The following is a 25,335-nucleotide window of genomic DNA, read 5'->3' on the forward strand; positions in this document are numbered from 1 at the left end:
CCCTCATTGCTACAAATATCGGGGCGCATTCGGGTGGTTTTCAGCATCCAGAGCTTTCAGTTTATACAGATTTAGAAAATCCTTAATTAAACAACAGAAGGCATATTATCCTGTCTCCTTTCATCAGCTTGGTATCCATCAACTACAGCTGGCACAAACCAATTATCCCTGTGGCAACCACAGCTTTTGACAGCTCTTGACACGGACCGCTTTCAACTTGTAGGTACCCCATGCTATTTTTGTGCTTTTGCAGATGATGGAAGGCTGCGCCGTGCGCCTCCTTTTCTTGGGGAAAGAGCTGCTGGACTCGTGCAGCGATGGCAGTCAGGGGCGGGCCGTCGAGACTGCTCTGCCACAGAGGCAGCAGCAGCTGGTGGCAGCAGCCCATGGTACAGCGTAGGAGAAGTTGGCCATCCTCATGCTCAGGAAGGAGGATGTTTCCATCAGGTTGAAGCTGATGCTCCAAGTTTCTTACAGTGAATGTCATTCCCTGCAGCCCAGTGCCGCCGGGGTGATGGGTACCCTGAGATAAGCCCGTGCGATGGGGCAGCCCTTCTGTTGTACGGTAGGAGTATGAAGCACATCCCACCAGGTAGGCTCTGGGAGATGGGATATTGCCTCAGGCTGCCTACGAAGTGCTGTGATCACCTGTAGGCTGTGGAGCGGTACTCAAGTCAACAGGAACCTGTCGCAATGTTTGAGAGGAGGGGAAAAAAAAAAATACCGGGTGATCTTTCAAGGCACCAACGTCAGTTCACGGCTAATTAGAGGGCAGGAGGCTCTTCCTGGGCTAGTGACCGGACTGGCTCTGCTTCATGGCTGCTCTGCAGCTGACACAAGCTGTAGGTGACTGGGAGCTCAGGCACTGGGCTGGCCATCTCCACCCCAGTTGATAGCAAAGCCAGCCAGCAGCTCAGCAGTCGCTTCCTACACAAAGACGGTCTCCTGGCTCAAAGGGAGATTTAGCCTTTTTCTTAGTTTGATCCACTTATCCTTCTCCAAGAGCCCGAGCCAAAAGCTATCGACTTAAAGAGGCTTTGCATCAGGTTCCTAGTTTGTTGGAACGAGGCACAGATGAAATGGTCCCAAATGCCCTCATTTATAAAAATATTACGTATTTTGCCTCTGGGCTTAATTTGATGACCAATCTAACAAAAATGTGAAGCATCTACTAGGATGTAGTCACTATCTTAAGGATTGTATTTTTCTTTGCAACAACTCCCCACAGATTTTTAGTCCAAATCTCCTCTCATGGAAATCAATGAGCATTTTAGAAGTGAGATCAAGGAGGATCCAGAGCAGAGTCCCTCAATGCTTTTTTCTTTACCTCAATAAACTACAGGTCTGGGCTGCAAACCTGAGTTTTGGTTTGCATACTTTTCTCCGTTCTTTTAACAGAAAGCTTTGTTGTCATCATTTCTGGGTAAATCTGCAATATACAAGCTTTTAAAGAATCAATATAGAGATTGTCAAAGAGTCAAGAGTCTGATTTCCCACACACACAGAGGTTGGTTTTTCTGGGGAATGAGAAGGAGAATACCAACTGCCAGACTGAGGAGTAGGAGAATAATTTTATTACCAAACACAGAACATTCTCAAATTCCTGGCGTTTACATTTTAAAGGAGATGTCTAAGAACTTGAGGTTGTTATTTTATATGTTGCATTTGGGGGTGTTTTCTAAAAAGAACTTCTAGGGAAATTTTTCCCCAAGTACCTCCAGGTGTTCTAAACTGGATTGACCTTTTAAAAAATGTCTCTTCACTAAAAAGGTAACATCTTGCAATATTCCATAGTAAAATTGTGTGGTTTTTTGCAAAGTCTGAGGACACCATCAGACTTTTGGATACCTCTTTAACACACTGGTAATATAGGCTCTATAATTTTAGCCACTGGAGGGCTCCCAAATTTTTTAATTAATTTATTAGGACATACAGTATGAAAAAATGGAGGAAGGAACTAAAGCAGGGTGGTCCTTGTCACTACCACCATCTCTACAAATACTAAATTTCATGCAAATTCCAGTTGTTCTTCTGTGTATTCCTCAACCAAAATAATGTAAGGAAATAGTTTTAGTATCTCTGGTAGAACAAATATTCCTCTATGCCAGCCAGCAAGACTGGGTGTAACTGACCATCTAGATATGCATAAAAATACGAGAAAATTAAAGTTTCAGGACTTGGTAGCATCGCACAATCAGGCAAATTCCCCACAAGTTTTACTTTAATATATCAGCCATTTACTTTAATGTATAATTTTTTCACGTGGATGGTTTACATTACATTATCATTGCAGCCCCATGCCCCCAGCCTGACAACTCACCCCGCTATGCTCCTGTTTGACTGATATGCTCCTCACGGGAAGCTGGCCAGAGAAACTGTCTTGGTTTGGTTTGGTTTGTTTTTTGGGTTTTTTTAACTATCTACATTTTCTATACTGACGATGGTTGCTCATGGCCAGATCAGGTTGCTGCAGAGTTTAATCCTGCATCCTGCTCTGGCCGTTGCACTCTGAGCACTGAGCGAACCATCTTCCAAGATCCTATTCTTCGCTCAAGGAGTTGCTTTCCCTTAAATGGAAGAAATAAAGGAGAGCAAAGGGAGGAGAGGAGACATCCCAAGATTAAGAGTGTCTGGCAAACCAAAAACATACTGCTTTTCCAAAAGTGGAGGTGTCCCAGACTGTACGGGGCAGAGACTCCTGCAGTCACCTATACAACACTTGCTTTGTTGATACACAGGTGACTATAGGGGAAGCACCCCCCCACCCTGTTTCACCTCTATGGATGCATAGTCCATCCAAGAAACTAACTGAAAGTTTGGCTCCAGCTTCACAGCCTTAAGCCACAGAAAAAAAGCAGAATCTTCTCAAATAATGGTGCTTACCCATACCTGCTGTGGTCAAGGGACTTGATGGCTGCCCTACAGTATCCATGCCTGAACCTGTCAGAGACCTGGTGGTGCGCCTCTTGCCAGAGCTCACTGTGCTTGTCTTCCCTACAGAGGGAGAGCTCGTTAACCCTTTGCAATGAAACATGTGCTGGTGAATATAGGAGAACAAATCACGGGCATGCCTGTCCCACTGGCGACCACTTTGTCAAGAGCTGGGCTTGAACTACTTTTATACGAAGTGTTGCGAACCTCTCTGTCCTACTGACCTGCCAGCTGCCTCACCAGCACCATCCCGATCAGGCACAGACCCAGCAGTCTGTACAGTTAGGATGAAGCAGCTACGCAGAGGTTGGTAGGAAGCAGAATGCAATGTGAATGCGGAAAAAGCTGAATTGTGTGGCTCAGACTCGGAAATCAAGGCACAGAGCATGCAAACACCCATCAATGTGGATGTGTTCAGTGCATCCTCAGGAAAGAAGAATGGCATCAGTGTTTCTCTCAACTCTTGTCTTTCATACCACCATTGTGCAAGGCCCCCCATATCTCACCACGGTGAGCAGTAGTTGTAGACTCCTTAGCAAAGAGGCATATTTGCTGCTAATAAAATATTAACCCAGATGAGGGGCTGGTAAAATATTTAAATATCAGACATTCCTCTACTCTTCAGCTTCCCACTTGGCACAAATCACTGCCATGATTTGGAGTCTGATCAAACATGTTTCATAGGTACAAAGAGGCTAATTTATAAAGAAGGATTAATCCCTCTACAAGACCGGGCTGGTTGGAAATTCTCTTTCCCCTTTTCATGCTGCAAGGCGCTCAAACTTTTTTCCACACAACGCTTTTGTGGAGAATTTTTTCACCAACATGACTTACAGCCTTTTGAGGCCACGTGTTTTAATTGAGAGACCTGGCGGCTGAAAATTCCTATTTATCCACAAGGCAAGTATTATTTTGCCCTTGGCACTATGTACATCTTTAAAGTAATCCTTCAGCATACTTCGAGCTTGACCCATAGAAGGGCAGGCAAAGTTACAGCGAGCCCTGGGACCAGAAGAGGTGATGAGCAAAGGTGGCAAGTCATGCCAAATGTAGTGCGGATACCTAGAGGTGGTGCAAATGAAGTTCCCTTAGGACATGGGAAGTGAGCAGAAACAAGGGGAGCACATGGCGACCTTCACCTCATGTAAAGGAGGTACACATACCACGGCGATGCAGGTCACATTTCAATTACAGGTGGTGCGAAACAGTGTTGCATTTTGTTTTAAATGGGCTGTCCTGTAATTTCAATGGGTGCCCCTTAGCACCCTGAGAAACTGTGAATTATCGTTTCCTAGGCATCTTTCTTCCACCTTTTCTAAGCGTGAAGGCTTCTGTTACATTTCCCTCACTCCTCTGTCAAGAATCCTCATCAATTTTGTATGTCCTCACCGATGGCATCCGTACAGTGAGAAAACACAACTGCGGTTTTAATGGGGGTTTTCTGCACAGTGGGACTAGAGTTTGGGATTGATTGCTTTCTCTTACCCAGCTTACCTCCTTCCTCAAATTACTATTTCTCACTTCAAACAGGAGCTAGCTGACTTAAGAGCAAAGCTGTGTTAAGCCCGTTGTGTTCACCCTTCTGCTGCAGACTTTTTCATATAAATAACCAGAGACAGGAGGGTGGAGAAAGGGAAGAAATAGTATAACTGCCCTGGGGGGTGCAGGGGGGGAAATGACCTCAAAACTGTACGAGAGGCAATTTGCTAGAGCAAGCTGTGGAAGTTACTGTGGATCTTCATCTGTTGGATAACCCTGCCCATGCAAGCCCTCACACCCCTTGCCCAAGCGGGGTTCCCTGCTGCGATGTGTCCCCTGGGGACGCCCACCACCACCAGCTCTGCAGGGAGCTCCTTCTGCCCCACACCTCGGCCACAGGGGTGGAAGTTCCTGTACTTGCCCCATCCTGGTATTGCTGGTTGACCCCCCTGTCTTCTCCCCCCAACAACTGGCAGGAGCCAACTTAGCTGGCACTGAAAATCACCCGGCAACGCCTTAAGCAAAAGCTGTTTCGTCTTTGCGATAGGCAAGTCTTGGTCTTTTGCCGCATGTTGAAAGAAGATGCCCTCCTTGTTCGCTCTGGAAGCAGACCCAGTTGGCACCAAATAAACAATATCAAAGTAACTCTGCGGTCTGAAAAGGGGGACTTTTCACCTCTTCCAGAGCCAACCCGCTACCCAGCTTGCCCTGCTGCCCTGGGACAAGCCCCATGTCCCACCGCATTTCTTGTTTTAATCATCAGTGTAGCAGAGCCACAAACACACACGCACAGAGAAGCACTTTCCAGACACGTGTTGATCATTAGTTAAATAAATTAATTTAAACAACAATTTGGCATTAGAGCTATCATGGAAATTTAAAATCATTAAGTGTTCAATTATTTCCTAGAAAAGCTTTGAAGTGGTGCTTTTAAATTCAGCTCTCCAGCTGCTATCAGTGAGCTGCAGAATAGGGCATTTGCATACTCCTGGCTTGGATGCTGGCAGCCTCCCTGTCTATTATTTTATTGAGTCTAGATGCAGATTGTGGCAGTAATGTAAAGGTTTGTCAAAGTGTTTTTTACTGTTTGGTTTTAAATTTACATTACAAACGCCTCTTAAAAAAGATCCACTTAATCTCAGCTTGGCCTGTTGCCTGGGAAATTTTCTGTGTGGTGTTTAATATTAAGTATAGCTCTTGAAGATTTCTTTATTTGCTGAAGAGTTTATAATTATTTCTGTTTTCATCACAGTTTGAAATGGGTTATTTCATGAGTACACACGTAAGAACGAGGCTCTTCCTATGCTTCATGCAAAAATCACCATCATTTTGTTAATCACTGGAAAGCTATTGCTAATACATCAGCCTGCAGAAGATGAGAAAGGGAGAACTGAAAGGTTTCTGTAAGAATGCCTAAAGAAATGGCAGAAACACGATACAGCTTTCAAACACAGACAAGGCTTCATTCTTTCTCTCTTGTTTGATAAAAAATGAACCACATAGTGAATGCTGTAGCTTCATGTTTCTCCTGTCAAATCTTTAGTAAGTGGGTGTCCAGGGAATTAGATCATAAGCGGAGGGAATGTTCCTCTCATTTGAAGGGTTTCTCATTGTGTTTATTAATTTAACCATTGACATTAAGAAGGTAAAATGCGCTGTTTTCAAAGGGATTCGATATAGTGAGGTCTGCCTGACCCCTTTACAGGCTATTCTGAGATACACTTATCCTATGTATCAATGGAAATATCCAGAAAGAATACATGTAAAGCAATTATTCATAAAAGAGAGCTAAATCACTGAGCAGTTACACATCACTTAGGCTGAAAATATCTTCAATTAAGGTAGGAATGAAGTAATATCACATTTTATGCAAGTTCCCATCAATAAGCCTGACACATGCCAGCTCCCATTTAATAACATATTTTACCTCTAATAATTCTCCTTTTTTTTCCTGGTTCAAAAAATGTGGAAGAGGGCTCAACCGTTCACAGAAGTGAAATGTGGTTGCAGGAGGAATTTAAGGTTTCATGTTTCAGGGCACAGAACAACCCCCATCTGAGGGGTCTAAGATGCATTTTCCCATTTGGAAAGGAGCACTGGCATCACTGGCATGCCACATCGCTGGACACAGGAGACGGGACAAGAAAACCAACCCGACAAGTACTGTGATTCATGCACCTCCATTTCTGTACCCAAAATGTTTGGGAGGTCCTTTATGCCCGAGCCAGTGCTAACTACCTCCTGTAAGTGAACTGAAATGGGCATGCAGTTCTGGCGCACAAGTACTTTCAAAGCAGTAGGCTTTCTCAAATGAAGAGAATATAATACAACTTCATCCTGAGTAGCAACTGGGAAGAGAGAGAAGTAAAAAAGCAAGGTGCAGGAGATGGGTTTGGACTGGGAGTCATCCTGAGTGGTGGGCCCTGGGCAGCACAGCACCATTTCCAGCCCAGACAACACGCTGCAGCCGGTGAGCTGGAGAGACGAGGCTCTTCACTTTTGTTAAGCATCCTAAATCCTGCTCTGCGGGGATTGCAGGGATGCCCTGCACATAATCCCACCCCCCCAGCACCTGGATCTCAGTGTCTGTAGCATGGAGAGAAACCAGGCTGGGAAAAGAACCAAGAAGACCTAGAGGCTATTCCCATGGGGACCCTCACTAAATCCAACCTCACGCAAGCATGCTCAGTCAGGAAACAGAAGAGCTGCAGCTCCCGACAGGCAGCTCTAACAGCAGTATAATCAAGGGGAAAAAAAATAAAAGCAAAGCCATCCTGCAGCAGCACTGAGGAAGCAACCACCAGGCTGCAAAAGCATCAACGTGGGCAGCAGCAGCAGCTAGAAACCTGAATTTCCATGTCAGCCTCTCGAGCTCCTCTCCCTCCATTATTTCCCTCAGTGAAGGGGTTCTAAACTGGGATTCAGCTATTGAGGAGTCTAGGGCCATTTCTGGCACCCACAGGTTGCAGAGAGGCCTGCAGAGCACTGGCAGGTCCCTGGGAGCTCTGTGTCCCTGGAGCAGCCGCTGGAAGCCAGGTGGGAGAGCAGAGAACATCTCAGAAGGCATCACACTCCCATGTTAGGCAACAAACTCAAGGTGAGCTCAAAGAAATCCCGGCAGATGCACAAATCTAGAATTAAAGGAATGAAAGGTAAAATCCAACAAATTATTGTCGACAATGTTCTAAATTTAGTTTGTTTAAACACACATACAGATATATTTGTATCTATTTGTATGAAGAAATACTCATAAAAAATAAAATGTATTTTTATAAAGTAGTGTATTATTACATGTGAGAAATAACACTTTAAATCAATTAAATGTTCAATACAGCAAGTTTTGCAGAGCAAACATCTTTGTTGACATGTTTTCTGATGCACATAACCAGTAACCATAACCTCATTCATCTCACAGGATCAAAGTTCCTTCTTAGTCCCAATGACAGTGCTGTGAAGTTTCTTAGGGTTTTAAGGTACGGGAGGAGTGGGAGTTGAACCTCAGCTTTTCTTGCTGTCTTGCTAAAACCTGTTCATATTGCTATGCTTTCAGATGATATTTCCCATTTGTATGTTGCTAGTATTTTGTAACAGGCCAGTTCTCCCAGTGCTTTTTATAGACAAAAAATGGAAACAAGAGGGACCATGGGAACTGCAAATTAACACTGATGAAAACTACGAAGACAGAGAGTATTGCAATACGTCTTTCCTAACCCTTGCAGGATGTACCTCAACAGAGAAATAATCTGACCCTCTGAACTGCAATTTAACAAGTGCAGGATTCATTTCTGACTATAAACTACCCAGAAAGCCATAAGTGTAACTCTGTTATACACAGAAAAGATATCCGCCTTCGGGAATGTGATGATTTCTTAAGTAGATGCTGTTTGCAACAGGTCAAAAAGTTTAGGCAGAAGAGATTCCCATTGAATGTTTTAAGGGAATTCAAATTACATTTCCTATGACATATCAGTAAATGAAACTAACCTCAAAGGTAAAGAAAAATAAAGGTCTCTATCTTGTTGAAATGAAATGCTCAGACATGACTCATGTCAGAAAATTATTAAGTACTGAGTCAACTTTTCCCAGAAATTTTAGGTAGTGTAAAATTTGAAATTTTTGTCTCCTGGTTCCAATTTGGAAGGATATTTTCCTTGCCTAAAATGTCAGAACTGACCTTGGAAAAGAGTTTCAGGTTCCCAGCAAGCTCTTGCTATTGTGCTGTTCACCTGTATTGCCAGTCTCCTGAGCTAAACAAATACAATTATCTTTATTGACTCTGCTCTCATTGGCATGAGTTGGTTGACTTCAGCTGCTCAGGAGCCACTTAGAAAGCGTAAGTTGTCTCTGAGCAAAGGCAATGGCTTTTCTCTGTCATTCACTATACCACATCTTCATGAAGGGCAGAGGAAGCAATTTCAGTGTTATCCTTCCTGAATAATGTTAGAAAGCTTTATGGTCTGCACACGTACACTAACCTCTCTCTGTGCAGCCTCCGGATACAGCTGTAATGGATATACCTGTATTTATTGACCTGTAAACTGGCTTTAAAACACATAGATAACCCCTCCCAGCTGCCCTCCATCTCTGTTCTCAGTTATATTCACATGGTTTGGAACAAATGGTCCTGATTTCTCTGGAGATATGGGATCTGGTGGATGAAGTGTGAATGGGATTTTGCACCAAATATTTAAGTCTATAAAAGTAGTGACCTAACGCATGGCATTTGTTGATACCTAATATAATATCATAAACCTTTGCACAGATAACATGACCAAAGCCCACAAGGACCAAGGCCAATATGTGGCAACAAGCAACTCTAGAGAGCAAGGGCCCAGCAATGAAGTTGCCGTAAAACCAGCCGGGAAGTCCTGGAGAGAAGCACGAGGGCATGTGCGGTGTGTCTCATGAGTTGTGGCCTGAATGCATTTCAAATGCGTTAGCTCAACTGTAGATGCAGGGCACACGCTGTACATCTGATCTGCCCACCAGCATCAGATCTGCTGCGAGCATCCCTGTAAGCTGATCAGCGCAGGCAGAGCGTGTGGACCCAGTGTTCCTGGAGCTCTGCAGGCAGGCCAGAGCCTCTGCTTCCACTCCAATCAGTTTGGCAGGTATCACTGGGCAGTGTGTCGAGATTCTCCAAAAGCTGCACGGAGTTTGTGACTGGACATGTGTGGGACAGTTCAGGCAGGTGGCAACACTATAGAGTTGCAAACAAACAAAAAGTAAGTTATGACATATGAAATCTCATGCTAGAATCATAGAATGGTTTGGGTTGGAAGGGACCTTAAAGGTCATCTAGTTCCAACCCCCTGTCATGGGCAGGGACACCTCCCGCTAGACCAGGTTTCTCAAAGTCCCATCCAGCCTGGCCTTGAACACTTCCAGGGATGGGGCATCCACAGCTTCCCTGGGCAACCTGTGCCAGTGCCTCACCACCCTCACAGTAAAGAATTTCTTCCTAATATCCAATATAGATCCCCCCTTTTTCAGTTTGAAACTGTTACCCCTTGTCCTATCATTACACTCCCTGATAAAGAGTCCCTCCCCATCTCTCCTGTAGGCCCCCTTTAGGTACTGGAAGGCTGCTATAAGGTCTCCCCGGCACCTTCTCTTCTCCAGGCTGAACAGCCCCAATTCTCTCAGCCTTTCTTCATAGGAGAGGTGATGCCATCATGCTTAACGTGGGGACAGCTATGGCTGCAGTCCTGGCTCCTCGATGGCCATGCTCTGTTCACTGGTGGTGCGGGAGAGCTGTGTGAAAGCAACAGGTTACACTGGGCTTTATATGGGACGGGGAAGCAGCTGCGTGTCAGGAAACGCTGAAGAGGATGAACGTAAACCCACGTTTGTAAGGAGTCGGTGCTGCACTCTGCCACCCTGCACCCAGGAGTTTTTGAGTCACCTGGGCAGAGAGAAACGGTTTCAATCCTATCAGCAGCAGGTAAAATGGGATAGGTGAAATGGCTCCCCCAGAGCTGGCTGCCCCACTCCTCCCACCATGCCACCCCGGCAGGCACAGGGAATGGCTCCTGAGGAAGCGGCTGAGTGGTCGTGGGTTTCAGCCTGGCCTGGTAAAGCGAGGAGATGTGAGGGGTGGCTGGGAGGTCATAACAGCTTCACCTGTAATCTGCTGCTGCTGGGTGAAAATCAGACTCTCAAGAAAAGCTCTCGACTGGAGATTTTGTCGCCGGCCCCTCCTAGTTGCCTAACTGCAGCTGAAAGACCTGATGTTTATTTCTGTGGAAAACGCTGCCGTTCTTGTCGGGAGCTCCCCGTGCACAGTGGCTGCCCTGGCTCCAGCCAAAGCCTTTGTAGTTCACTGCCAAGTGAGTCGGCTCTCGGGGATACAGGGTGCTGGTGGTGGCGGCTCTCATCTGAGGCTCAAATGGCCAAAACCTGAAAAAACTGGCAGCATGTGACTCAGAGTTTAAAACTGCTGTGGTTGTGTGGGGTAAACATTATTTTCAATGTAGTGGCTATTTTTTCCTGGGCAGTGCACACGCTGAGAAGTTCCCATATGAGTTCACTTACCACAAATCGTTACTTTAGCTCTGACGCAACTTATTATACAAACACAGCACATACAAAATCTATAGTGAGAGAGGGCAGTCCTGTAACTGGTTTTATGATAAAGGAAAGAATTAATAGGAACACCAAAACAAGTCTTTAAAAATCTCATGAAGCAAAACCAGATTGAAAAGCATTAGTGATAATACCAATGCAATCCCAGTTTAACTCCATCAGAACTGAGAAATTAGCAGTAAATGACAACAAATTGTTTGCTGCACACCAGAAAGTCCAGATAACGTCAGATTTTGTTAGCTTTTCTCACGTTATCTATATAGAATAATGCTCAGCCTCTTAATGGAAGTAAGGTTTGACCCTGAGTTTGCTCTGGTTCAGACAATAATACCTCCCATTTGTGTGGCATGATTGCTAGGTATTTTTGACAGTCAGTTCCTTCTACCTTTACATTTAGAGACTTTATGGATAAAAACCATACAATATAAAACGGTATTGTAGAATCTGTGACTGCATTTGAGTTCACACATCCCCTGGTTAAAAGTGAAATATATTTGTTTGAGGCTTGGTACTAGCTCACTGACATTATTCATTTATTCCCTGTTGGCAGATTTATTTGCACTATATCATAGAGTGTGCAGGTATGCCTGTTTTACGTTTTCTGAGAGGCTGCGTTTTTATTTCAGCACACCTATACACACTGGCAAGCACCCAAATGCAGCTGGAAATTTCTTTCACATCAGAAGGTTTTTCTTTGTTTCTTTTTTTTATAATAGTTCAGAAAAAAAACAAGAGCACAACAGTATAAAATAGGCATACATAAGCACACGTATTTTTTCAAGATTAGAAAGCAAGCTCCCGAAAGCATTCAGAAGGAAACAAAGAGACAAGGCTATCCTTGAATCAAATTATGACTCCTTTCAGCAGTGTTCGCAAATACTTTTCTGCACTATGAATATTTTCCCCTTTTCCAGGACCATTTTAAAAATATTTGGTTCTGCTCTGAAAATTACCTGATATTAGGCTTACCTCTAATTTATCCAAATCTAATCTCTCCGCCATGGCTGTCACCTGTTTGCTTCAGGAAAAAAATAAATAAATCCACATTTTGCATAGCAGCCCTCTAATCTGGACTTGGAAAAGTCTGCTCTGTGCGTGCGTGTACGTGTGTGTGCAGACATGCACATGTGCACGTGTGTGGGCAAGGGGACATGGCCAGGAAGGCAACCGGATAATTACGCAGCTGGGGAAATTGGTCTAACAGCCCTCTGTCAGACCTTAGCTATTTCCCCTTGCCCTCCCCACTGCCACCGGAGCCCCTGGGTACTCATCAGAGCAGTTCCCCCACATTGCTGGGAGCAAAGCCTACCGCAAACTGCCACGAAGACTTGCCTGCAGGCTGGGGGAGTGGCAAGAGCCGTGATGGGAAGCCTGCAGTGAACCTTCTAACTCTGGTCAAGGGATCAAGCCAGGATGAAAACAGAAACGGGGTACAAAACCCAGCTCTGAATGTGGTAGTTAGTGCAAGTGCCATAACCTAATGTCAGTCAGAAATGTGTCGGGTCTCCAGACCTTCCTCCACCTCCAATGCAATGTATAAAAGAATATACTGATGAAAATATCTGCAAAGGCCTGGCTCCAAAGCCACCTCCACCTGTGAAAGACAGTTATGTGATGTTTGGTAATCAGTTTCAATGTGATGATCTGATTATTCGACCCTTGGAGAGATGGGGTATTGAACGGTTACATCCTATGCAGTTTGATCACAAGAAGGAATCAAGAAAACTTAATACGTCTATCCTGGTCAACTTTTTAGACCTCTTGGATACCCTCATAAGGAGTCCAGAGAGTATAAAGCCAGAGGAGGAACTGGAGGACTTAAAACTGCTTTTTGTTCATGTCCATCATCTTATAAATGAGTATTGCCCTCACCAGGCTTGGGAGACGCTGAGAGTCACGATGGAGGTGCAGAAATGTCAGCGTTTGGAAACAGCAGAGCGATTTCAGAAGCACTTAGAGCGAGTTGTAGAGATGATTCAGAACTACCAGGCTTCCTTGCCTGATGATCATCTGCCTCATTCAGAGGGAGGGCTGAGAGTGAAAGTGGAGCCAATGGGTCCTGATAATGTCAGCAATTGTATTGGACAGAGCGAAAAGCAGAGAGGGCATTCTGGCGGCACGAGAGATCAGGTTTTAGACAAAGATGCAGTTAAGTGTAGCATTATTGATGAAATGACATGAATAAAACACTTTTTTTTTGTTAGGTCACCATAGTGAGAAGCAGAGTGGATTCTGAGGGTATATGTTGTGTTTTGTTTTGCTGTTGTACAAGCAGATAAAGCATTTAATGTGCACCTATTGGAGGTTGTGAGTGACTAGGCAGACGAAAATGTTTAATATTTTGTGAGCCGTGTGTTTGTTGGAAGAAACAGAAAAAAATTAAGTGCCTTGCAGGGACATGTACAGAAACTGACTTTGGCGGGCAGGGATCACCTGTCATCACTCAGGGAGTGCCCTGCTGAAGTGCAGTGTGTGGGCAGAAAGCTGGGTAGGTTTTTGCTCTGAAGGTCGTGTTCATGGGGGCAGATGTGCAGTGACCCTACACCAGCTGCATGCAGCCACCGTCATCCTCATGGGGGCAAGGAGCTGTCTGCCTCCACCAGAGGAGGACCAGGCAGTGAGTCTTCCCTGACAGGAGATAACCCTCTTTAAGCTTCTGATTTTGGCCCAAAGCTTTCCTAATGGCTTCACCGGCATCACATATTTTTCAGTCTGCTGGCCTAAACTGGGGGGAAAACATAGAATGTCAAAGAGCTGCCTCCCATTGGATCCCATTTCAATGATCCCAGGTCTCAGTGCTGCTGTACTTGTTCCCCAGGTGCTGGGAAAAGGGGGAGCAGAGACTCGTGGCTGGTGGCTTGCTCAGAGATTTCGTGTGACCTGTTCTAACCTCCAGTATAGGTGTCATCCAAAGGTGGGCTGCTGACAGATCATGTGTAGGGTAGGTACTTGGAGCAATCTTCATCTTAAATTAAGATTTTTTTTTTCCTGTAATTACCAATTACCATAACAAAGAAACTGAAGGGGCTGATCTGATTTGTATTGAGAACAGTTTTGTTTCCACCTCTTTTCTCTTGTCTTGGGAATAAAACATGCAAAGTACCAGGGAAGAAACTTTCTAATAAATTGTTGAATTATAGCTAAGCATTTGAAAGATTACCTATGTATCTATGCATACATATGTGTGTATATATATATGTAGGAAAGCATAGAAAAGCATCAAGTTGATAGATGATATTTATCTTACCTTGTGACAATTCCCCTGGAAAGTGACATGCTGTCTCTTTTTTTCCTTTTCTGTATTTTGCCATCATAATTTCTCTTACCCTCAACCGCCTGCCCCTGCAAGCCAAGCTAATGAGACAAAATCTGGAGTTCCTCAAAGAATCCTAATCATCGTGCCCCACCACTCAGGGCAGACAGCGAAACACTTGCACTCTGTGATGCTCTTCGGGTTTTATCCCAATTATTATGATGGCAGTAATGTCAGAGTCCTACAAATACGGATGAGGTAATACCTGCCCCCTCCTTTTCTTCTGCTTAACTTGTGATCAAAGCAGTCCCAGGTTCCACCTTGACTACTCTTAGGATGTATCTAATAGGGCACATGTGCTGTGGAGCTGCTGCAGGCTGGCACGCTGCCTCCAGCTGTGGTGTTCTGGAAGTGTCGCATCCATCCCGCAGGGTGCACAGTAGCCATGCAAGCCACTGTTGGGTTATGTGGCAAGGTTTTGGTGGCAAGGAGGGGCCACCATCAACTTCCCACACGGTGCCACCAACCTGGACTATCTGCAGGGTCAGGATCCTCAGGGCGAAGTCAAGCCGAGTCCAGAAATGCTGAACCATTAAGCCATAACCGCCCTCTGCATCTAGACAGATTTTTTAGGAAGAAGAAATAAAAGGATATACCCAGAGAAACGTGGGCAAGACTGCATTTTTGTAACCTGCAGTTTCTTTCTCCTGGCTTCCCTTCTTTATCCCTCAGACATTTGAGCTGCATCAAGGGTTTTTTCCCTTTTCCATCACTAACTTTTCCATTTCACTTCGTAGGTCATTGTAGTCCTGTGAACTAGTTTCCCTTTTTCTATCTAAAGTTCAATCTAACTTCACAACATTCAATTAGGTTTCTGTCCTTATCTCCTCCTCTATCTTGCCAGCTCACCATGTTTGTTCCAGGCTCTTCTAACTTCTCACTGATGCCCCACTCTTCCCTGACACTCCTTACATTGGCAGTGCCTTCCCTGGAAACTAACTCCTACCACGTACCTTACCTTTTGTTCCCTCTCCTCCTCCTCCAAGTCTTGTAAATCCACTTGCTTTGGGATGTTTTCCCCTGACAAAAGCTGTGCCTCTTCTGTGCCCCTCAGCATTATACCTCTTGGGCTTCCTTCGATCAAAATGTCTCCAGGGGAAAAAGCTTCTTTTCGCTGCTCCGTGTGCTTCAGTCAGTAAAGCTCCAATCCGCACCCGCTTAAAGAAGCTAAAATAATTCATATACGGGCAGCAAGAGCACTGTAAACATAATTTTTCATAAAAATGTGCACCAGGGAATACAAGGCTGGTAGGTAACTCCGCATTTGCATTATTGTGAAAGTGTGCTTAAAGGGACGAGTGATAAATACTTCCAGCTCTGTTATGAACTCTGGCTACAGTAAGATTTTGTTATTTTCCTGCGCTAATATACCCATGCTGAGTAGCTGAGAATGAACGCTTGCCTGTGTGTGGGTGCGTTTGCACCAAACTCTGTCTTCTTGTTTGTCTGCAAATACTCATTGTGAGACAACTAACTTTTCTAAAAGAAGTTATGAAAGTTGGGAAAACATCAGTTTGTTTGGCACAAAGGATTAAAAAGAAAAAAAAAAGTCACTTTTTTACAATCTTTGTCAATTTAGCCCTGTTTTCTTTTGAAGGTTTTCATTAACTGGTAACCACATTTGACGAGTGGTCTAATTAAGAAGCATTCATGAAAGAGAAGGGGAGAGAGAAGGCTTTGAAACAGTTGGCAATTGTCAATAGTTTTTCTACAAGCACATTCTAATTTTGCATCATTCGCCAGCTGCAGAGTTGTAACATCTGAGCCTTGACACCTGTATGAGAAGCAATCCTACCTTCTCGCACAGGTGATGAGGTGCCTAGCCAGCAGTCCCTCCACATGGCCAAGTGGCTGTTCCGTACTCATTTCATTCACTTCAGCTACATCCACTTTATATGTGAGGAAAATGCCTGTCTTCTGCTCCTGAGTTTTGAGACCAAGAACTTGCAGAGATCTCGTGAAATACTGTCTTCAAGCACTTTATCTGCTTTAGACAAAGAGGATTTTAGAGATTACTCCGAAGCCTACTTTCTGTATTTTCGCAGTTCTTTACTGCTTTTACTATTCTTCCTAGGTTACTTGCAGTTCAATTTATCAAACAATTCTCTTTTTCACAGTTACTTTCCTCCCTTCTTTTCCTGTGTTTTATTCTCTGTACCCCCTAGCTATTATCCCCATTAACCTCATCCACCTGGTCCTGGAGCCTTCTTTTGGGCACAGCAATTAGGAACATAAACAGGAGGAAAAACTCTGTTTTTGTGACAGTATCTGGAAGTAATCTTTTTTTTTTTGTGAATCCTACATTTTATGAGCAAATGTCACCGCAAGACCATCATCACACTTATGTAGGTCTCAGTTTTGTTTCCGTGTTAGAAAACATCCTGTGCAGCTTTTGGAAGATGCTACAAAATCACTGTAAATCAGAGCTCATAAAACCACTGATGGACACATAGAACCGCTCATGACAGAGTGATGGGACTCTACTTCCTGGTCATCATTTTTCAATTCCATACTAAGTCAGGTGGACTCATCAGGACACTATGTACTACTTCTGAGTATTTCTGGTATTTAGAGCTGTTCTATGTTAGTCGAAAATTTTTCTTTTTTAGGGGCAGCATTCAGTATTTTCCAGCTTTGGTTGCTCTTCTCCTTTCAGGAGGAGCTCAGAGTTGGAAAAAAACGAATCTCTCCAAAGAGGGAGTATAGCACAAGGAATTTCTCAGCCACCCCTTGTGTATAGCATCTAAGCAGAATCAGAAAAAAACAGTTGGAAAAAATTCTGTTTGCTTTTTTGTGGTCTATGAAAACAGGCCGCCAAAATAGATGCCATTCTCATGCAGCATATATGAAGTAATACTGGTATGGAGTTATTTTCTAAGTCTTTCCCAAGAAAACCTGTCAGATGAAACAGAAAGTTTCCTTGGCAAGGTTCATTTAACTCAGTATATTGATCTGGCTTACTAAGCCCAGAATAGATTCCACGGGGTGAAAGAGACTGAAATTGATACCAACTGGTACTCAGGGATTAAAGCACTCTTATGAGATGTAGAAGACCCAAACTGAAATTCTTACCTCTCTTTTTAGACTGGTAAATATTTGGCTAAATATATAAAATAGTTCCTTTTGGGAGAAAAAGGTATTTCTTCATAAATCTGTTTGTCCAAGAAACTGCTTGAGTCATGGGGATCACAGACAGACTTATTCATGTTACCATCACATTCAGCTGATTTCTGTTAACAGAGTGATTTCCAGGTTATTGTTTGTACTCAGGTAGAGATGCTCGTACTCTCGTACCAATTTTCTCTTTTCTAAGCAAAATGGTTTTCTTTTTAGTCTGTCCGGAATGGAAAGTTTCAAACTCCCGTTTTTTTAAACAAAGCAAAGCTCCTCAGTTTTCTGGCTTGAGCTATGTTAGTTCTATGTAAATGGCTGAAGCCACAAGAATACCACTGCACAAGGTATTCATGGTATAGTGCTTGGTATTCAAATTCTTGGTATTCAAGGTATAATGCTGCACAAGGCTGGATCTATAAAACCTGCATAGCGTAATTATCTTTTCTACAAATGTGCTTGAAATGGGATTTCTATCTTTTTTGTAATACTCAAGATATTTTACTTTTTGCTGCTCCTCATTACTCACAGCAGTTTTATGCACTGCTTTCCATTTCTCCTCTGGCCGGGATGAAAGTCACTGATAATGAGAAGAGGGACTCTGCAATCCTTTCTCACCGCTGATACTCCCAGTTCTGCGTGTCACCCTGGGACACGTGTCCAGAGAGAGATCTTGTAGCAAGCGCACGCTCACAGAGATGCCCAGATGTTGGCAGTACATGTGAGAGAATGCATTTGAAAACAAGATGCGTAAATACATTACTGGAAAATCACTGCAGTAGTGGGGGCAAACACCTTCTAAGAGCTAATGAGTCCTTGGCTGGAGTGGCAACGATGCGTTTGGTTGATATGCTCTTACTTGTCTTAGCTACGTCTTCTAAATCGATGAACTGAACCTTTGCTTTCAGTGTTAGCATTACCAGACTTAAGCACGGAATGGGGTAAAATGAGTTGCTGACACGTTCACTCACTGATCTGTTATTGAAAAGCGCGCCTCTCCCTCAGTCTGATTAGTAGTCATCACACATTTCAGAGGTAAATAGCACCTGTGGCGAACACTGAATCCAGCCAGCAGGAGCAAAGAGTGTTTATTAAATCAGCAAAGGTGTTGAAGTGGTTCCAGCAAAACCAGATGAATGAGTTCGGTTGTCCTATGTGGGGCCTTTTTTGAGGTCTTGAATTAGTACAATAACCCACATGATCTGTTGAATTTTAAAATGAATTTTTAACTGTATTGACTTGTTGGTAGTTATGTCATAGGCAGATCCTCGATCCCATTTTGACAATGGGAACTGAAAACAAGAAAAGGAAGGCTTAGATCCATTTGTTAAGACTGCCATCTTAAACCATACTCGCGTTTGCATTTTTAGAATAAGGGAGAAAACCTTGCCATACTGGAGTGGAAGTCTCCATCCTTCATTTTAGAGATCTAAGATGAAGGGTGTTAAAACAAGAGCACATCTTACTGTACACTGGCTGTGAACATAAAGCCTACCTGTCCCAAATCGTAGCAAAAATTGCAGTTCCGTACCTGAGCGGTTAGCAGATGGCAGTTTTCTATGTGTATTAACACAGAAGTAACATCTAAGGAGATACATGTCATATCTGCTTGTACATGCATGCATGCATTGCTAGAAGGATTGATTTCTGCTTTCTAAATGCTGGATTTAAAATACAAGCAAGCAGAACTATACCATAGCTACCAAGTGTGAACAGCATATCAGAAAAGCAGAAGGATATCACAGTTCTCAGTTCAATTCTCATTTGTCGTAGTAGACTTTTAGTGACTTTTGTCAAATTGATTCATCTTCCTGTGCCTCATATTCTGCATCTCTAAAAAATCAGGATAAAGACATCTTTTATAGGATGTTTGAGGCAAGGATTTGCTCTCAGTCTATACATTACTTCATTAGGAAATACTGTTTTTTTTCAAAAATGACCATTCAAAGCATGCAAAAACAGTAAGTTCCTGTCAGGAAACATAAAAAGTTGTTTCAGAAATATTCAAGAATTTTATAGCACTGGAGTTCTTATGAGGATGGGGCTGGCAGTACTTTTCAGGACCAAGGTTTTGTGTGGTGCAGGACAAGTTGCAGCAGTTCTCTTATTTCTTCATGACTACGATTCTTGCTTTGTTTTGAAGCTAAAGATGATGCCTGTAGTGGTAATTAAGTGCCAAAGTCGGATGCGCTCAGGGATGAAGGTGGCTATCCCAGGGTACTCAGAGATCAAATAGCATGGCTGATGGCCTTCATCAGCGAGTAAAATTTGACACTGAGAGCCCACCTATGGTCTTAAGATCAGCAGTTTAGCAAAATGTCATGATGGAGAAGCGTTGCGTTTTTCATAGGGCTGATGTGTAACCCCTCTGTCGCTGCCCCTGGGGCACCATGCATCATTCTGGTCACCTTAAATCACACAGAAGGAGTTCAGAGTGATGGCCAGGATGCACATGTGATGAGTGGGGCAGGCTAGCATGGGCACAAACAGGTGGGGACAGGTCAAAGGGGAATTAAGTTAAGGAATGGCAGAGAGAAGGTGGAAAGGGGACAGGAAACCGGTTCAAGGAAAGAGTTCAGGTTGTTGTTCCCTTAATTAGGACGGGAGCTTGCTGCCACCAGAACTCAATGAGTCATTCACAAGATAATTGAGCTGTTGTAGGTGGCAGATTTTGGAAGAGATACAAAACCTGTTTCAGACCACAAGCCAATTTCGGATTACTGAGGACCTGCACCTGATTGCTCCAGGTTTACACAGTAGTAACACACAAAAACCACGCTGCCTCGTCTACGGCAAAACCCTAAATCAGAAAGATGGCTGGACTGATCCAGCCAGATCACTCACAGAGGATGTAGCAACAACATTTTAGGCAGCGAGGATAAAATTTGGGTGAGTAACAGAATCGGCTTTTGTCATTACTTGCAGTGAAACCCAGGTGACTCATCTACCCTCAAAAATTTATTTCCATGGTACCCTCAGTGTCATTTTTGACTGTGAAAGGTTCAAGTGAATCATTTATGAACGTATTCTAGCAGCTCAGCCAAGGGATATTCTTCCAAGCCTGGTTTCTTGATGAGACAAAAATGAAAAACGAAAAATGGCATTCTGATCAAACTAGAGATTTATCCAAAATTTCACCTGAGCCCAGGAAAATTTAGTTCAAAGTTCTCCTGTGGTCTGGAGCCAGTGAATCAAACTTAATGTCTCTGCGTGTCAGAAAGGATAACATATAATTACCTACCTCACCAGGGCATTGCAAAAATTAGTTACTATTTGCATAGAGTGGTTGAATAATTTAAAAGTCTCCATCTCTGCTTTTGTGAAAGATTGTCTTTCTAAAGCACAATAAAGTATTAGTAATTTCGAAGCGGTAGTAGGGGAGAAGGCAATCTCCAGAGCACAGCTTGAGTTATTCAGTGATGCCAAAAAGACAGAGGCAGGCGCTGGAGAACAGCTGGGACGTGCCATGCGGGAGGACCGGACAGCCTGCTTCTGCAGCAGGCCTCCTCTCGCAGCATCTGTGGCCACCAGTCTGTCGTTCAGATGGAGGGTGTCTTGCATCCAGTGAAGGCATGCTACATGATATTTTGAGAAGACAGAACCAGTAATTAAAGAAAACATCAGGATTGTTTGTGTTTTTTTTTTTTTTTCTTCTCAGTTCAACTGCCCTGCACTTTTATCACAGCTTTCTCTTGTTTCTTGGATAACCATACCTAATGGCACCCCTTTGCCCTCCCAGGTTTCAAGGGATGGCCATGCCCCAACTGCAGGGATAAGATGCACATCCTCTGCTCACCTCCCAGGATTCTGTGCTGTTTCACCTCACACGGCAGAACTGCAATGACAGGGTAGCTGTAATTTGGCTTTGGTATTTAGATTGCACTTATCAAAACAGTTCATTTACATTCACAGTCTCACCCTTGATTACACCTGACATTTTAAGTCCATTATATTTGAAAATGTCCTTTCTGCCATTTGCAAGATAGGAGAAGCAGGGTGTGCTGGGTTTCCAAAAATTGCAAGCCAAAGGTCTCTTCTGTCCACACGCTGCTTCAATTCACTGTTAGTTTGCACTTTCATCAGCTATAATGGGTGTAGCACATTGGCACCGAGCAGAGCTATGCAACAGAGACCTGCTCCAATTATTTTTTAAGTGCTATAATGCAATGTCAGCAACTGTGATCGGGACCCCATGCACTATGGACCACACACACATACACTGAGGACACTGATTCTTTGGAGTAGGGACTTTCCTGTTGGGGGAAACTGGCTTTACAGTGTCAAGAAAGACATACTAGATTTTTTTTCTTGGATTGTCTGATTTGAATGAAAGTACTCAGAATTTAAATCATAAGGCACTTTTGCTATTAATGAAGTTATTTAAAACTCTGGTATCCAGATTTCTTCCATCTTTAAAATAGGTGGCCCCTTCATCCACACAAGGTGTCACCACTTGTTTTGTCCAGGTGAGATACATTACAGAAGGTTGCAGATGCAGTGCCTTAGGTGGGTTAGCAAGAAGAAACAGAATGATGGCCAAATCCCTAACAACCTGAGCGTAGAAAGCATTTTAGTTATATTTTATTGCCTGAGTATTCATTAGCTACCTAAACACCCTTAACTCCCTACATAAAAGGTGGAGGAAGGAAAGGGGAGATCAGAATGCAATTACCCTGAAGACATGGTGTTGAGGAGTCTCCCTGACATCTGGGAACACCAGCTTGGTCTCTTAAGCTTGTGCTGTCCACTCAAGTGTAGCCCTTTGTGATTTCACTTGCACAGCCTCTTGGGTCTGTAAAAGATATGGCTGGGGTTGATCATAACACACATTTATTTGTATCAAAACATCCTTCTGGCTAGGAGTTTCCTGACCAAGATAGGCATGTATCATCACGTACCACGGCATAGCGAAGCATCCCCATATAAGCATGAGGTTTACCTCTTGCACACAGTCAATGTGCTTGAAAGTTGAACTTGTGCTCTTCTCCTCAGTCCAGGATCTCTGAAAGAAAGGAGAAGACGAATAGAACAGGGAAGCAAAAGGGGACATACGGAGGAGAAAAAATGAGCTGTATGCTAACCCTGTCAACCACTGGAGAATGTTCTTTCCTATTTGCATAAGTATTAGTTTTATTATTTTAACTCATTGCTTCTCTCTCTCTATTTAGCTTTGTTTGGGGTTGGGATTAATTAGCATAAGATGTTTTAGAATACGAATTGCAGCAGACTTCTGCTTTATTCCACAGCTGGGGTGACCAAAACACAAAAAAGCAACTTGTCATTGATATTTCTGGGAAAAGATTCAGAAAGGATTTTAACCTACATAGTTTTCATGTGTAACGAGAACTAAAGGAAAAAGGATTACATTAAAAGAAAAAGATGGCCTTCTCTACCCACCCAGTCTTTCAACAGTTCATTTCAGTTATTTCTATAATGAAAGACAACAGTTCCAACAGAGAGGGCAATGTACTATGAATTTTCCACTTCTGTGTATATACCCCCTGTGGTAAAGTTTGTAGCAATGACAAAGAAGCTGCTAAAAAAGAGCAACTTTTGGTCTAGATCTTTTTTACATTCAAAATATCATTTATTACTAAAATCCCTTTGAACCTTATTAAGAAATTCCAGCAAACATTTTTGCTTCAGTTTCCCACTTACATCAGCCCAAAGGCATAAATTAGAAGCAGCCACCTTATGCCTGTAAGTGTCCATGGGTATATGCATTCACATGAGAGCCCTGCGTCTGCAGGATTATGACCAATGGACAATATGGTTGCGAAAAGATCTGTAAGAGTGCCTTTCGATAAGCAACAGCTGCTGAATGTGTTCTCACTCGTAAGTATTTGAAATTAGATTACAGAACTAGAAGGTCTTTTCTTTGAAGCTGTGGTGGTTCCACAGAGATCTATGTGTGGCTGGTGGAAAAGGACATGGAAGACCCAAATGTCCCATTCCATAAAAGGTCCCTTTATTCTCTTCCCTTTCTGATAGAAGATGCTCCTTTTTTTTTTTTTTTTTTCCCCAAAGCCATTTCCTCCCTCTTCTTTCTATCTGCGAGTGAAAAGTGCATTCATTTAAAACCATGAGATCTACACTTCTTCATTAAAAGTGTATTAAAAAACACAGACACCAGAATTATATTGTGCATAATGCAGTCCTCATCACATTATAAAATACAAGCAACAAGAAATATTGTCATCAGTGCTGTCTTATATTCATTAAGCAAATACTGCATGAGACAGTGCTCAGATTTTCTTCATTTTTCTATTATGTGATCCATCGGACTTTATTTTCTTGTGATTATGGAAACAACTGAACATTACACCTATAAGTTCTAGTTGCTTGCTCTATCATTTTATTTTAATAGGTTTCAAAAGCAAAGAGAAAATTAAACCAGGGAAATCTTGCAACAGAAAATGAAGAATACTTGATTATGTGCATACAGCAAGTTCTGAGGGAGGGTGGCTCATTTTAAGCTATGCCTATAGGGCACTTTCACCATTTTAGTTCCTAGGCACACAGTTTACCACGTGCTCATATTTTGTGGACATATTTCACACAAAAGTCTGACTACTCGCAAGGTAGTGCTTTGACGCACACTTATCCAAAAGGGAACAGGGACTGGGTTTGCATTTTATCCATCAAATGAAAACGGACGTAGGTTCCAGCACTTAAATTCCATCTCCAGCCAAAACAATACCCCTGACACCCTGGCTTTCACTGCCTTGAAGGTGCCTGGGTCTACTCTGTCTGACACGAAAAACTGCTCATGCACTGAGCACCACCCCATGCCCCAGGGTGCTTCTCCCTTGGCTGGGCTAGCTTATCATGCACTTTGTTTCTGCAGAAACCTGGTGAAATCCAGGAGCTGAGGGTGCTTCTGCCCATGGGAAGGGTTGAGTTCCCTCCAGTCATCATCGCCTGAGCCTGCTGGACTGATGGGACAGGGCGCAGCACAAAAACCAGCAGCTGACATTGAGACCAGTGGTGGCAGCTGTTGCACTGTCCCTTTCCATGCCCCTAGACCTTTCCAAGGTGTAGGGATCACAGTGTTTGCTTAGGAGCAGGACAACTGCCCTCAGGGATTCAGTTTCCAACAACAGCATCTTAATCAGCAGGCTGCACCCCCCTGTGGAAGCTGTGCCACCTTGCTAGAAAAGAGTTTAAGATTAAACCAAAACGGGGAGGATGCAAATATCTACAGTGTCAATGGGGCATTCAGCTGAGAGGGTGCCTTTGACTCATGAGGACTCTCAGGACTGCTACTGCATTTTATGCAGGAACTGCAAAAATAAATAAACATACAAAACCAAACAACTCCTGCTCTGCTCTGAGTTTTTCTTTAACAAGGCATGGCTATAAGGTGCCTTCCCCCATGATAATGTTCTAGACGGCAGATGGAGCTTCTGCCCTGTAGCCCTTGGTAAGTGCCTAAGGCATGGGCTGACTCAGCTGATGCAGCAGGACGCAAAATTGGCTGATTGTAGGTGACTTGCTAGAGTAGATGCTATTAACTCAACAGTAAAGGAGGGGTAGGCACACAAGTGTCTCCTCCAAGGCAGAGAGGTTCTTGTAAATTAGGTGCTGCAAAGGTCACTTTTAGCTTTTGTCCTGTTGCTACTAAGCTCTGAGGCCTCTCTGGCAGCACAAAACTACCTTAAAAGTGGTTGCAAGCGAAATTTAAGTTCCCTGTGAGTAGTTGCAGCAACATAAAGAAGCCTGACTCCAAATGGAAGCCAGGCGCAAGGAGACATATATGCAAAAGCTCTGCAGGTAATGAAAGGATTCTTTGTTTCCACCACAGCAGCTGGAGATGGACTACCACTGTTCAGCTGCTTTCAGGGCAAAGACAGCCTAGTTAATCTGAGCTGCCCTCAGTCCACATCCCAGATGGAGGTATCGTGCTGTAAGAAATC

At 43.5% G+C, this 25,335-nt stretch overlaps 1 protein-coding gene across 1 annotated transcript; it reads left to right on the top strand.

Moving 5' to 3' along the window:
- Window positions 1-10,129: 10,129 nt before the first annotated feature.
- LOC141738353 (mediator of RNA polymerase II transcription subunit 7-like) lies at window positions 10,130-13,176 on the top strand. The gene is made up of 2 exons (XM_074573548.1): window positions 10,130-10,247; window positions 12,506-13,176. The coding sequence occupies exons 1-2, from the start codon at window positions 10,130-10,132 to the stop codon at window positions 13,174-13,176; spliced, it is 789 nt and encodes a 262-aa protein (XP_074429649.1).
- Window positions 13,177-25,335: the final 12,159 nt, after the last annotated feature.

The sequence above is a fragment of the Larus michahellis genome, chromosome 2, assembly GCF_964199755.1.
Source record: "Larus michahellis chromosome 2, bLarMic1.1, whole genome shotgun sequence".
Lineage (NCBI taxonomy): Eukaryota > Metazoa > Chordata > Aves > Charadriiformes > Laridae > Larus > Larus michahellis.

Coding starts and splice junctions, on each gene's coding strand:
- LOC141738353 (XM_074573548.1), top strand. CDS start 10,130: ATGGCCATGCTCTGTTCACTGGTGGTGCGGGAGAGCTGTGTGAAAGCA. Junction 10,248..12,505: donor AAACGCTGAAGAGGATGAAC/GTAAACCCACGT, acceptor TCGGGTCTCCAG/ACCTTCCTCCACCTCCAATG.